The sequence below is a fragment of the Pygocentrus nattereri genome, chromosome 1, assembly GCF_015220715.1.
Source record: "Pygocentrus nattereri isolate fPygNat1 chromosome 1, fPygNat1.pri, whole genome shotgun sequence".
In the NCBI taxonomy this organism is placed as follows: Eukaryota; Metazoa; Chordata; class Actinopteri; order Characiformes; family Serrasalmidae; genus Pygocentrus; species Pygocentrus nattereri.
In genome coordinates, this window is record NC_051211.1 from 50082269 (window position 1) to 50095505 (window position 13237).

The 13237-nt window shown below is 39.6% G+C and overlaps 1 protein-coding gene across 2 annotated transcripts in view; it reads left to right on the forward strand.

Moving 5' to 3' along the window:
- The window catches only part of scube1 (signal peptide, CUB domain, EGF-like 1), a 108782-nt gene extending 99297 nt beyond the window's left edge, over positions 1-9485 (forward strand). For both annotated transcript variants that reach the window (XM_017698897.2, XM_017698898.2), the window contains 10 exons: positions 1743-1859; positions 2046-2204; positions 2309-2512; positions 2598-2759; positions 3332-3499; positions 3672-3833; positions 5621-5818; positions 5963-6115; positions 6218-6297; positions 7166-9485. In XM_017698897.2, the coding sequence (XP_017554386.1) occupies positions 1743-1859; positions 2046-2204; positions 2309-2512; positions 2598-2759; positions 3332-3499; positions 3672-3833; positions 5621-5818; positions 5963-6115; positions 6218-6297; positions 7166-7318 (1556 nt within the window). In that variant the 3' untranslated portion in view covers positions 7319-9485. The remainder of the gene's footprint in view (positions 1-1742; positions 1860-2045; positions 2205-2308; positions 2513-2597; positions 2760-3331; positions 3500-3671; positions 3834-5620; positions 5819-5962; positions 6116-6217; positions 6298-7165) is intronic.
- Positions 9486-13237: the final 3752 nt, after the last annotated feature.

Sequence of the window (13237 nt, forward strand, 5' to 3'; positions counted from 1 at the left end):
CAAAATGAGTCTTTTTAACATTTGGGTTGCTGACCCCTACTGGCCAATAGTATTGTAAAAAAAAAATAAAGTAGGGTCTAAAAATCAAAAATGGAGATGCACTGGGATGCAACAAGGTAAATTGAGAATCGCTTTGTAATCATATCTTGGCTCCCTGAATCAAATGGAATTGTGATGTGCCTAGAGATTTCCACTCCTAGTGCTTGCTCCCAAGACCTGATACACATGTTTGCTAGCTTTGTCTGAAAATTTCAGCACTACTCAAACAGAGCAGCTGCAGAAATCCCAATTTTGCCATGTGTTAGTTTGCATCAAAATCTTATTGCAACTGACGAAGTTATTAAAGTTGTCAACTTGGCTCAGAAATTAAATCTGAAGTAGTATGTTGGTCAAATGTTATGTGTCCTAAATTCATAAGTGTGCATTTAAATGTCAAACATTCCAAAAGCTCATGGTTTAAACCAGCCTGGAGGTGTGAGATGGTTGCCAGAGGCTTAATTTTCAGAATGACTTTTCCATAAAATCCCCCAGGTGAATGGCTGAGTGAGCATCTCTGAGCAATATGATCTTATATGTGTATAAACCTTATGTGATTATTAGCTTACTGCACTATAGAGAGCCTGCATTTGATGCGTTGACCTGTCAGAAAAGTCTGAAGTAGATCCTAGAGAGAAGCTGAGAACGTATTTCTGCTTCTGTGGCTGAATTGCTAAAGAGCTGTTGAATGTTTGCAAATATTTCTATGCATTTAAACACCTTAAAAAAGCCCAAATAGATTTTTTCTTCTGTGATTTAGGGTCAGCAATGGCATGTTTTTCCAGCTGTTTGGTAACCGCTGTGTGGCTGAGCTGCTTTAAACACTTACTTAAAGCTTAAACAGCTTTAAACAGCTTTAAACATTTAAATTGATGTTTTTCTATTTGCGTTTTTTCATTGCATTGGATGGAAATTCAAATTTTATTTTGACAACCCTAGAAGTAACTAGAGCCTGAAGCCAGCTGTGAAGTGAATAACTGCAAGACTGTAAACCATTGTAAATGTGTACTTGTCACACACTTTGATTCGAGAATGTAACGTTAGGACTGCCATATCCTTCTCTTTCTGAGAAGTTGCCGAATTCTACATTTCCCAGTGTGTTGTGTTCTGTAGATTTTGGACACTGACTCAGTGCTCAGACAGACACACAGCTCCTGGTGTTGGACAGAGCACAGAGGAATGCTCTGAACCTGACTAAATGACACTGTTCTGGCTGATTGTCTGTCTGCTGACAGATATGAAATACACAGGCTGGACTCGACCGCAGTCGCTCCAGAAAGCCCTGCGTAGGCCTGCGAGAAACACGCTACACACATGGTTCACTCATAGTTCACATCATACCGTTTGTACGTGTGCATGTGTGTGTAAGAGCGGAAGAGAGAAAGTAACGTAGAGCCGTTCGTAAAGCCCCACGGGGTTCGGTTTAGACCTGAGCTCCTGTTGCCCTTATTGCCTTGTCCCAAAGAGCATTCTCAGCACACACTGAGACTCTTCTAGAATGACCACAGACGACCACAAGCACGCCCTGTCCTCAGTTCACCTCCTTGCCTTTAGTGGTTCTCACATTTAGAATACTTTAGCAGTATCTGCTTAGCTTGCGAAACAGACAGCATTTTCGTCCTTGAGACTCGATGTTTAAGTGATGTTTATTTGGCATGTTGAAATATGAGTGAACGAGCAAGCTCATCCTTTCTCTTGTCCGTCAGAGACGCTGGTGCAGCCCATTAAGCAGAAGGCTCGATTTAAGATCAAGGACGCTAAGTGCCACCTGAGACCACGCAGTAAAGAGAAGCACCGAGATGTGGCGAAGCAGAACCTGCAAGGTGAGCCATCCAGCCCTGTTTTCCCAAGCCTATTAGATGTGTAAATGCTTTAATGAGTTTTCATGCAGCATAATGTAGTGCCTCAATTATCACCTTAAACGCCCTGCCTGTGTCCCACTCTTGAGTCTCAACCTCTTCTCTTTTTTACCGTTGACACTCTTTGTCCCTCTTACGTCCTTATCTCAGGAGGTCAGTTCCCCTGCACTGAGGACTGCCAGGTGACATTTGTGAATCTCAAATGCGAGTCTTCTAAAAAGCGCCGGCGTGGGCGAAAGTCTCCTTCTAAGGAGGTTTCGCACATTACTGCTGAGTTTGAGATGGAGATGAAGGAGGAGGAGGCCTCAGGTATGCATGAGCATGTGTGCATCAGTTCAACATTACTGCTTATCCATAATTTGAATGAGCAAAAACTGAATGTAATGAATGTTTCTTGGTTTTTGGCTTGGCAGAATCGTGTAATGTGGACTGTGTGCGGGAGAAGACGAAGCAAAGGCTGCAGAACACTCTACGAACCCTTAGAAAGTCCATCAACAAGCAGCAGTTCTATATTCAGTTCTCGGGAACGGCATACGAGGTAGCCCAGCGTGCTGCCCGACAGTCAGAGGGAGCTGAGACCTGCAGCACGGGGCAGGTCCTCACAGACGGCAAGTGCGGTAGGTCCTTTGGGAGGTAGTATCTGAAACGAAAGAATGCATAGATCTTGTATTTGTGACTGTGCTGCGCATGTCTGTCTTCCAGTCAGCTGCAGTGTAGGGACTTTCTACAGCGGTGAGCAAGAGCAGTGTGTGCAGTGCCCTCCAGGAACCTATCAAGACACGGAAGGCCAACTGTCCTGTGAGCCCTGCCCTAGTACGGAGTCCCAGGGCATTGTGGGGGCCAAGAATGTCTCTGAGTGTGGAGGTGTGTGTGTGCACATGTGGAGACACATTTGACTAAGCCAAATCAATGAATTGCTTTGTTATGGTAATACCATAACATTGATTATAGGGGCTGATTAATGCAGCACCATCCCCGACCCCCAGAACATCCCTGCACCCAATCAATTGAAGTGCAAGATCAATACGGAAAATCAGATTTTATGTTACTATTTAGACTTAGGGACTTCTCTCAGGCAGAGGAAAGCTGCTTTGGTAATCTCAAGGGAGCGCAAGCAGGATGGAAAATGATTAGCTTTGAGCTTGGAGCAGCTGGAACTTTTTTTAAAATGGACCCAATTTGACTACTTTGGCGCACCCTTGTGGACTTTAGATCACATTCACTGAAATCTAGAAATTAGCCCCTTTGGGCCAGCATTTCAATTCCTCAATCTACTGACTGCATAACCTTTGTCTGTTTCATATTTAGCAAAACATTTATAGTACTTAATGAATAATAAGTCTTAATATTACAAAAATGAATAATAAGCCTGCAGTTTAAGGAGTTTGTACGGGTATATGAGAAAAGTGACGAGAATTTCCACTCTCTGGTTGTAGGTCAGTGCCCTGCTGGTCATTTCTCTGCTGATGGCTTTCGGCCATGTCAGCAGTGCCCACTGGGCACATTTCAGCCAGAGCCGGGACGTGTACTCTGCTTCCCTTGTGGAGGAGGACTTATGACCAAATACATTGGTAGTACCTCTTTTAGAGACTGTGAAGCCAAAGGTAACACACCCCAAACCGTATTTGACTCAACCACATATTACCAAGCAGATTTTTATTTGAGTCATTTTCTGTTTTTTCCCCAATTTCTTTCCTGCTTTACCTATTTAATATTGCTTTTCCTTCTTCCTGTCAAACTCTCAATCGTGTTCTTGCTTTCTTTATCTCTGTGTAGTACACTGTGCCTCAGGACACTACTACAACTCCACCACTCACCGTTGTATCCGTTGCCCTGCTGGGACTTACCAGTCTGAGTTTGGGCAAAACTACTGCATCACTTGTCCTGGAAACACCACCACTGACTTTGATGGTGCTACAAACGTGTCCCACTGCAAGAGTAAGGCTATGTCATGTGTGATTCTACAGATATATCACTAAAAATAGCTGATTTTTTAAAAAACTGCCAAAGAAGTGTTGTTTGCAGCACATATGCATAGTACAACCCAAATGTTAAGAAGAGCCATTTTGTCCTTTCAGCAAAAATCAAACCACCTTGGGAGCCTCAACATTTTATGTCCATTTTACCATCTTGGCTGTAAATATGTCTCAGTATGTACTAATTCGTTAGTATAGGCTAAAAAATATAATATAAATGAAAACGCAGACATACTATGCTCTGCTTTTAGCTTTAGCTCAGCTATAGCTGCTTTTCTTGCATCTCCAGCAGGAAACTTTTCCAAGCAGGCACCATTGAAGGTGGAACCTCAAGTAGCTGCTAAACAAGAAGCTGACTTCACCTTTGTAACTTTTAGTGTTTGACAGTTTTTCATTGCAGATTAAACGTATTAGGAAACCAGCTGGGGTGATTATGAATGCAAATAAGTCCATTAATCTCCAAATTATCGATGTTTGTCTTAAATTGAACTTTTCAATTTGCCTTTTCGTTAGTTACTAGCTAGGCCAGATTGTTGTCTGTGTTGCTATGCTGATCAGCAGTCAACCTTCATGATTAAGGGGTGAATTAGCAGTTGTAGCAATTCTACATTATCGCCATCATTTAAGACCATTTATTGTTAAAACTGTGTAGAACTATCAGCAGAGCTTTAATTTACTGGGGAGGAGGATTATTTTATTTTTACCTAAAAATCTATTTGTGCTGTAGAGCTGCAGCAGAGCTATAAAAGATCCACAGAACTACATGTTGTCGACCCCTGGAATATTACATTGGTAGTCTTAAATTAGAGGCGAAACTAAGTCAAGACTGAAACCTGGACAATATGGAGTCTGAGTCAAGGACAAGACCTTTTAGTAGCTTAGTCTGAATCAACAGCAGGAGCGGATGAGATTGAGGCAAGACCAAGACCAGATATTATATTTGGAGAATATAACAAAAAAGATTAGAAATGCATGTTAATGTTGTTAATTCTGCATTAATTTTGCACAGCAGGTAACAATAAGCAATATTATCAACCAGTTTTAATCTTAAATTAAGTCTGATTTCTAATTTTTGGAAAAATTATGAAGTTAACTAAATATTGCCTGGCTCCTGAACCTGCTCTAAAACCATCTAGGAACTGTCCCAAATCAGTTAGTAAAACTTTGGCTTGTCCTAAAGTGAAAACCGACATTATATAGACTTTATAGACAAAATTGACTGCATTGATTTTTTAAAAAATGTGTCGTTTTTTTTAATCGTTGATAGGTTGTTTACTTAAAGGACTTTGTTTTTTCTTACATGTACAACGTTTTGAATATGCTATGAGTGGATCTATGTATTACCCCTTAGGGTATTCAAATTCGACAGTTTTATGGGTGACATCATTTAAATAGCAGGCCATAGTAGATCAGTTGCACAACTAGAACCAGCTGTATTCACTAAATTTTAGTAGTCACTAAAGAATTATTAAGTGCACACTCACAAATCTATTGTCCTAAAAACATGTTTTTGATTTTACATGCTCTCAGTACAGTGAATGAAGAGAGCAGTGGCCTTTTTCCCTATAATAGCCAATATTGAATATTGAATATTCAATAAAAATAGTAGAACAGAGGTTTAGGGCTTGAGTGCTACAGCACCAGCATGCATTACATGACTGTGCATGGTATGTGTTTGAATGGTGAGGTGTTTGCCTGAAATCCTACAATAGACCCCGTATTAAAATTATTTACTTATTCACTCTTTAGATCAAATGTGTGGTGGAGAGTTGGGGGATTTTATGGGCTATATCGAGTCCCCCAACTACCCAGGAGACTACCCATCTAATGTGGACTGTGTCTGGACCATCAACCCCCCCAATAAGAGACGCATCCTCATTGTGGTGCCTGAGATCTTCCTCCCCATTGAGGATGAATGTGGGGATGTGCTTGTCATGAGGAAGAGTTGTAGGTTTTTCATACAGCTTGTCCGTTAAACTTGGTGTTCAGTCATTTTCAGTCACTTTTTGTGATTATTGTTAGAGAGTAAATTAACTAGCCAGTCACAATCAGGCAGTTTCACTTACTTGCCTCCTCCCTGTTCTTTATTAGCTCAGCCCACATCAGTAACAACCTATGAGACGTGTCAGACTTACGAGCGACCAATTGCTTTCACCTCTCGGTCCCGTAAGCTCTGGATCCAGTTCAAGTCCAACGAGGGCAACAGCGGGAAGGGCTTTCAAGTGCCCTACGTCACCTACGATGGTCAGACTTTTCTTCATCTTTAATATCAGTCAGTGTTCTAAATATAAATATGAAGATTTGACATGCAAGCTCTGTCAATGTATGCAAAACATTGTGTTACAGAGGATTACCAGCAGCTCATAGAGGATATTGTTCGAGATGGTCGTCTCTATGCATCAGAGAATCACCAGGAGATCTTAAAAGTGAGATATGACTTTTATATATTTTATCATCAAGTGCAGCGATTCAAAAGTTAAAGTCTAATCTCAGCACATGAGAACTGCATTATTCATAATGACACTTCCTAAAACTAATTTGTAAAAATCTGTAAAGTGGTATAAAGTGGTTCATATGTCAGCACGTCTTAACCCAACACACAGAGAATTCTATTGCAGACACAAAGCATATTTAAGTAATTTAGTGTCACGGTCAGAAACCGCTGCTGCCACCAGATAATGTATCGAGTACTGTAAAAGCAATGGCATCTAACCCTAGTGTGGTGTTGGGTTCTGTGGGACCCATTTTCAGCGTTTACCAAAAGAAAAAAAATGGTAATTTATTATTATTTCAACCTCAGATTCTTTGATCTTTGCTCATTTTCTGTGAAGGACATATAAAATAACTGATTTTCAGTGCCTTCATACTGTTCACCCCCTATACATTTATATTACACATATGGTGTTGGGCTGAACCCAGGGCCTGCTGTTAGTTTATGTGTGTGTGTGAGGGAGGACAAAAGGGACAGGCTGCTGACTGGCTACAGCTGCTAAAGGAGAACCCTACGCTGGACACTTGTGGTATTTTAAACATTTGGTATTTTTGCATAAATTGTTATGGTTGTATTGAGTTTTAAATAAAAATAATGCGCTCGGTCCCCCAGACCACCGAGTAAAAAACACATCAACACCACACAAGGGTTAAGTGATGGGCTAAGTACAGTTTTAAGATGTAACTGTCTTTGTAAACTAGGCCTGGGACAGCATTTGTGCTGTTTAGGCAGCTTCAGCTTGGTCTTGGTCTAACTGTAGAATCAGAATGGCTGCCAGAGTGCTTTTCCTTCCTCTCTTTCAGGACAAGAAGCTGATTAAAGCTCTGTTTGACGTCCTGGCTCACCCTCATAACTATTTCAAGTACACAGTTCAAGAGTCCAAAGAGATGTTCCCACGCTCTTTTATTAAGCTGCTACGCTCCAAAGTTACCAGGTTTCTACGGCCGTACAAATAAAAATCTGAAACCCTTCTCTTTCCCAAACCCACTTTACCATCCTCTCCTCTCAAATGCCTCCTTTCTCCTATACTCCTCTGCTTTTCTTTCTGTTTCTCTCCCTCTCACACGATTCAGCTCGCTAGCTAGATCCCAGAATGCCTTGCTACCACAGAAAGAGGTCTGGCCTTTCTCCTACCTCTCATCTGGAGTCTCCTTTTGACTTCTTTTCTCCATTTTTTTTTTCTCTTTCTGTGCTTTTTGTTCCTTTTTTTTAATGCTTTTAAATATTTATATGTGCTACAACTCGCAGAGACCCACTCCCTGGTTGTTTAATATCTATATATTTGTATATGTATGTACGTGTGCATGTATATATGTATGTGTGTTAAGAAGCATGTGCAAGCCTATGCTGTGCAGGTGTACATTCATACACACATGGATATATATTGTTATTTTGAAAGTCATGCCCCAGACGTGCACAAGATTGCTTTTTTGGAAAGACTGGTGCACTTAAAGATTTCTTTCAAAACCATTTCAATATGGAGGATGGAGTCACAATCCTGTTCTGAACATGGACTGACAGTGAACAACGATATTTCACCGGAAAAATAGATTTAAAAACCTAAATAGCAAGAAAAAGACTACCTGCCAGTAACAGAGGGTTACTATAGAGTTACATTTATGTTTTGTAACTAATATTTGGAACTTTAATTGCACTTGAGTTTTATATTGTAAACTGTAGGAAAGAAAATTCTAAGTTACTTTTGTTTTCTTATGTTTGTGTTTGTATAGAAATGTTTTTGGTTGTAGAAACGAGAGATGTCTCGATCGCTCCTCTCTCCTGACTGAAATGGAAACTTTTAGAGGGATAAAGGAAAAAAAAAGAAGTCTCACCTCTCCTGAATACCTGGTTCCAAAAAAAACGTTCACACAGGTCCTACATTATATTTGCCCCATACTAATTTATTAGTATTGACCTCGGTGTCACATGACTGTGCAATTATGTCAATGGTGATCATTCACAGTCATTAGTTACCGAGATAAAACCAGAGTAATGTACTCATACAAGGTCCTGCCAAAATTGAGGCCTTGAGAACTGAGGCACTATAGTGGCAATCACTGTCAGTAATTAAAGGCAATGTTTGTATTGCTTGCATAGGCTGTGTGAGCGTGAATGGTGGTTCACTGACTAAAGTGAGGGCAGAATAACGTGTAATTAGGTTTATAACATGCTTATTATATACAACATGCACATTAATGACAGTTTTGTTGTGCTATGCACAGGGTATAAAGCACAAATGGCTCTCACTGTAGACTTCATGATTAGAGAGCTTGGAGTGATCACCGTGGTATATGAAGGTTTATTTGCTTTTAGGCTCATCAAGGAAGGATTTAGGTGTGTGGTTGTGTTATAAATGTGTGCAAACATGAGTACGTTTCTGAGTGTACGATATGCAGGTGTTTTACATGAGTAAGGTGTTGTGTTTATATGTGGGGATTCTGATTTTGTTTGAAAGCTGGTTTCTCCGAGATAGCATGCTCTGTCTACAAGCATAGAACTGAAAATCAATACATGTATAGTTCGTCGTGACACTTTGTTTTGAGTGGTCCTTTTTACATGAAACAAACACTCAACAGACTCTCCGTAACGTGTCAACAACACATGAGGGTTAGGATTCGATTCTGGGTTGAGGTTAATGTGAGAGTTAGGATCAGGGCCAGGGTTAGGGTTGGGTTTTGGTTAAGGTTAGGTTTTGTGTAATGGAAGACATCTACTTAATGTATCAACAGAACATCTACAAGATGCTTACTTCAGTGAGTGCGTTTACATGCACTCAATAGTCCAATCATAATCAGATACCTGCAGTTATCCCATTATGCAAATGGACATGTAAACACCATACTCCTATCTAGAAATCCAATAAAGAAAGCTAGATTTTACCTCAGTAATCAGTTGATTTCTCTCAGATTTCTCAGTCTGCACATGTGCAAGAACAGATGGTAGCATCAGCAGCGTTGTGGCAAGATTGCAACAGAACAGTTTTGGAGTGGCACTGAAACCAAACGTGAAATAAAGGATTTAATATCCATCTTTTAGATGATGTATGTTCATTTTTACGTTACGTTTACGTCACGTCTTCTGTGAGTCTATTGGCTGGTTGCAAAGCAGAGTTACTGCCTCAGAGTTTTCCATTATCTGATTACTCAAGTGGATGGAACCATGTGGATTGGATTACTGACAAAATCAGATTTTCTGCAGTTATCAGATTATTAAGTGCATGTAAACCCACTCAGTGTATTCAGATGTTTCACTACTTCTACTTCACTGATATGCTGTTGATGTGCTACTGATAATAGGCTAAGACTTTATTAACCATCTACAAAGGACCACTCCAAATAAGCTGTTACCTAGTTTATTCTTGGAATTTGGTGGTTTCCAACATGGAAACTGGGAGAGTATAATTTTGCCTGTGTCGAAACTAAATCTAAGATGTTACAACACTGCCCTCTACATGCAGTAAAGTCAAATGAGCCCATTTTCATCAAGCTACCTGTCTCCCTGCATTGGTATCAGCCAGCAACATTCAGTGATCAGCGTGAGACTCAGTAATATCTAAGCTAATTTTAGTGCCATTGGACAGAACAGGGTTACTAACCAGCTAATATATCTGATAGCTTTAAAGGTTCAGTTTTAAGCCTAGATGTAAACTTGATGTTATTTCTCAGAGAGTCTTAGGGAACATAAACCTATGAGCACATACAGCGTGAGGAGTGACAGTGCTAACACAGATGTGAACGTATCTACATTTTTGCCTCTTCTGGCAGTGTCTATAGTGTGAACTGTGGTGTTGTTTGGGCCTGACAGGAGGGGTGAGATGTCACTTTAAAGCTGCTTCATATAAGCACTTATACATGTTATTTCTTCAGTTTATCCATATTCCTAACATCTTGGAGAGTGTTAACACAGGTTGGTTGGACAAACACGGAAATCACTGCTTTTTTGGGAACACCAGTTACTATACAAATAAAACTGAGCTCATACATCCATACTCAGGCATACATATCAAGTAATCCTTTTCATATCTGTGTTATGGTTACAGAGTAGTCATGCTTTGTGAAAAATCCTCTGATTGTTGCTAACTTGCTTTTATTGTTTTTTTGTTTCGTTTTGTTTGTTTTTTGTTTGTTTTTTTGCTAAATTGTCTACTTACTACAAACATTACTACGGTACTAGGAATGAGGTCTAAGAAAAGAATGTGTGGTCTAGGGGCAGTGTTTCTCGCCTCTCATCCTGGAATACCCCAGCTCTACCACTGTAGTGTTTTTTCTTTACTCTGATCAGCTAATTAAGGAACCTTTCCAGAGCTGAACTGGTTACGTTACAGCAGGCAGTACAAAACTGTGCTTGGCCCCGGCAATCCAGGACTACGGGTGAGAACCAGTGCTCTAGACACGACTCATACATATGCATACGTTACAAATGAATATACCTTCTTCATCATACACACATACACTCTCTCACACAATGCTCCCACGAATACGCAAGTACTCTGACTGGCCTTCAGATGGAGAGAATGGCTCAGATTGCTGCTGGTGAGGCTTTGTAAGCTTTATAATTACCAATATGTAAATGATGTACAAATGTTTTGCTTTTTGTTAGATTATTAAGTTAATATTTACCTTGTCAGAAGGAGTAGAACTGCAGCAGAGAGAGGCAGTAACATGTCTGTTCATTGTGTTGTCATGCAAAACGCATACAAGACTCTTACAGAGGTCTGGATGTATTTATGCTTTCATTCGTGTACTGTCATGTGGATAAGAGTGATTCAACAAGAGTGAATGCAATCCCAGGACTAAGGCGAAATGAGTGAAGAGAAGAGACAAAACTTGTTAAGATCTCATTTTAATAATAAATCATACAAACCTCAAACTGTCTTCCACAGCTGTGTGCTTATAATTGTGTGTGTGTGTGTGTTTGTGTGTGTGTGTGTGTGTGCGCGCATGCAGAAGTGGGAAGTAACTAGTTACTTTTGCTCCAATTTTTAATAGATTTGCATTTTTTCTGAGCATTTTCTAAGTTTAATACTTTCATCTCTATTCAGTTCACTTCAGTAGATGAGAGGTGAATTTCGCAGCAGTGGGGTTTTAAGGCGCCCTACCCACCACTGTGTTTGTGCTCTTTTTTCCTATGATAGCAACTCAGGCATATACTGTGTGATGGATTCTTTATAGCTGGGTAAAGTCTGGATTTATTTCTGCATGATTCAGAATCTAATCTCTGCATTTCTGGAACTAATTCCACCAAAACCTTTTTGAGGTCAGTTGATCACCTTTTGTGACTGGATTTATGATGAGGTGGAAACATTCGGACACACTTTTTAAAATTTAATATCTAACATTGTATATTATTAACAGGTTTTGCAAATTTGAAATTTGACATAAATTATGCTTTCCATAAAAATCTGATGACAAATACTGCATGATTACTATCCTTTGGCGGCTTCTTTTCCATGCAAGTGGTTATCTCGGCCCACTATAAGTGCACATGATTTTTTTTTTCTCAACTAAAATAATATAACTGTTGTTTTATGCATCATCATCCTGTACATGTGAGCCTTTAAGAAGGAAATCTAAAGCAATATTGCAGGAATTTCTACAGGATTCATATTTTTGTGTAAATTTACAATTAGACCATGCTCTATTATTGTATTTTATTATTAAATGTCAATGATGGAGAAACGGCTTAGAAAGTGTGTGTGTGTGTGTGTGTGTGTGTGTGTGTGTGTGTGTGTGTGTGTGTGTGTTGGGCTACACTGAATATAAGGTGTGTAGTTTTTTTTTAGTATCTGTCGCCACCGTGTGGCTACAGTCGGTACAGCAGTAAATATACCTGTAATTACTGAGTGTTACCACAAGGGCGCAGTGCGCACTAACAAAAAGCACGAACATTCAAGTCAGCACATATGAGCAGGCCTTCAGTAGGGCAAGTGGCTACTTAGCCTCCATTATAACCTAAAGAAGTCTTGTTCAGTGATAGCTGTAGAGGAATTGTGTAGCTTAATAATAATAATAAACATAACAACTGTTTATTAATTAGGCCAACATGTTATATGAATATGCATTACGCGGGTGATCAACATTAGCTGAAGTTAATCTAACTTCATACATATTTATGAGGTCTATATTATCCCTGAATAGTGTGACAGAAATGCAAAGCAGCATGAGTATTAAAGTCCACCAATATTTCACTTTTAATTTTCGGCACAGTTATATCTTGAGATGTGAAGTCATTCACAGAGGTTTGATATGAAATGTCAAACTTGTCAGACTCGTTCATGGTGGTGGTGACAGGAACCTGACCTCCAAAGCATTTAATGCCTCTGAAAGCTCCCTCGTGGAAAGCTATTATATAAACGGTTAAGTTGCCTGACATTGTTTAATGATTATTTTGCGGTAAGTATTTTTTATTTAAAAAATCCTTGCCAAGAGAAACATCTAAGTCATTATAAAGCAAAGAAGTAGCCATTAAAACTTATTTTTGACAAACCATCCACTATTTTCCCATTATTAAAATTTACATACAAAAACTCATGAGCTGTGTATGTTTACTAGTCATTTTGAACAGCAAATAAAATGACCTTATTCACCCTGCAGACATTGCAACCTCTGGTTCCTATCACCACCACTGCAAAGAAATCTGAGTCTATAAGTTTATCTACAATGAACCATTTCACATCAAACCACTCTGAATGGCTGCCTTGGAACTCCTCTTTAATGTATGATGTTAGTGGCCTTCATCTGCATTGACTTGAACAAAGGCTTGAACACAACATCATATCTACATATTTATATACCCTCTAGAAGATCGTTCTTCGAGGGCCTGTTCTAAACAAAAGCCATGAACACTCATTTGCATGCTATAATGGTTCTTTGCAT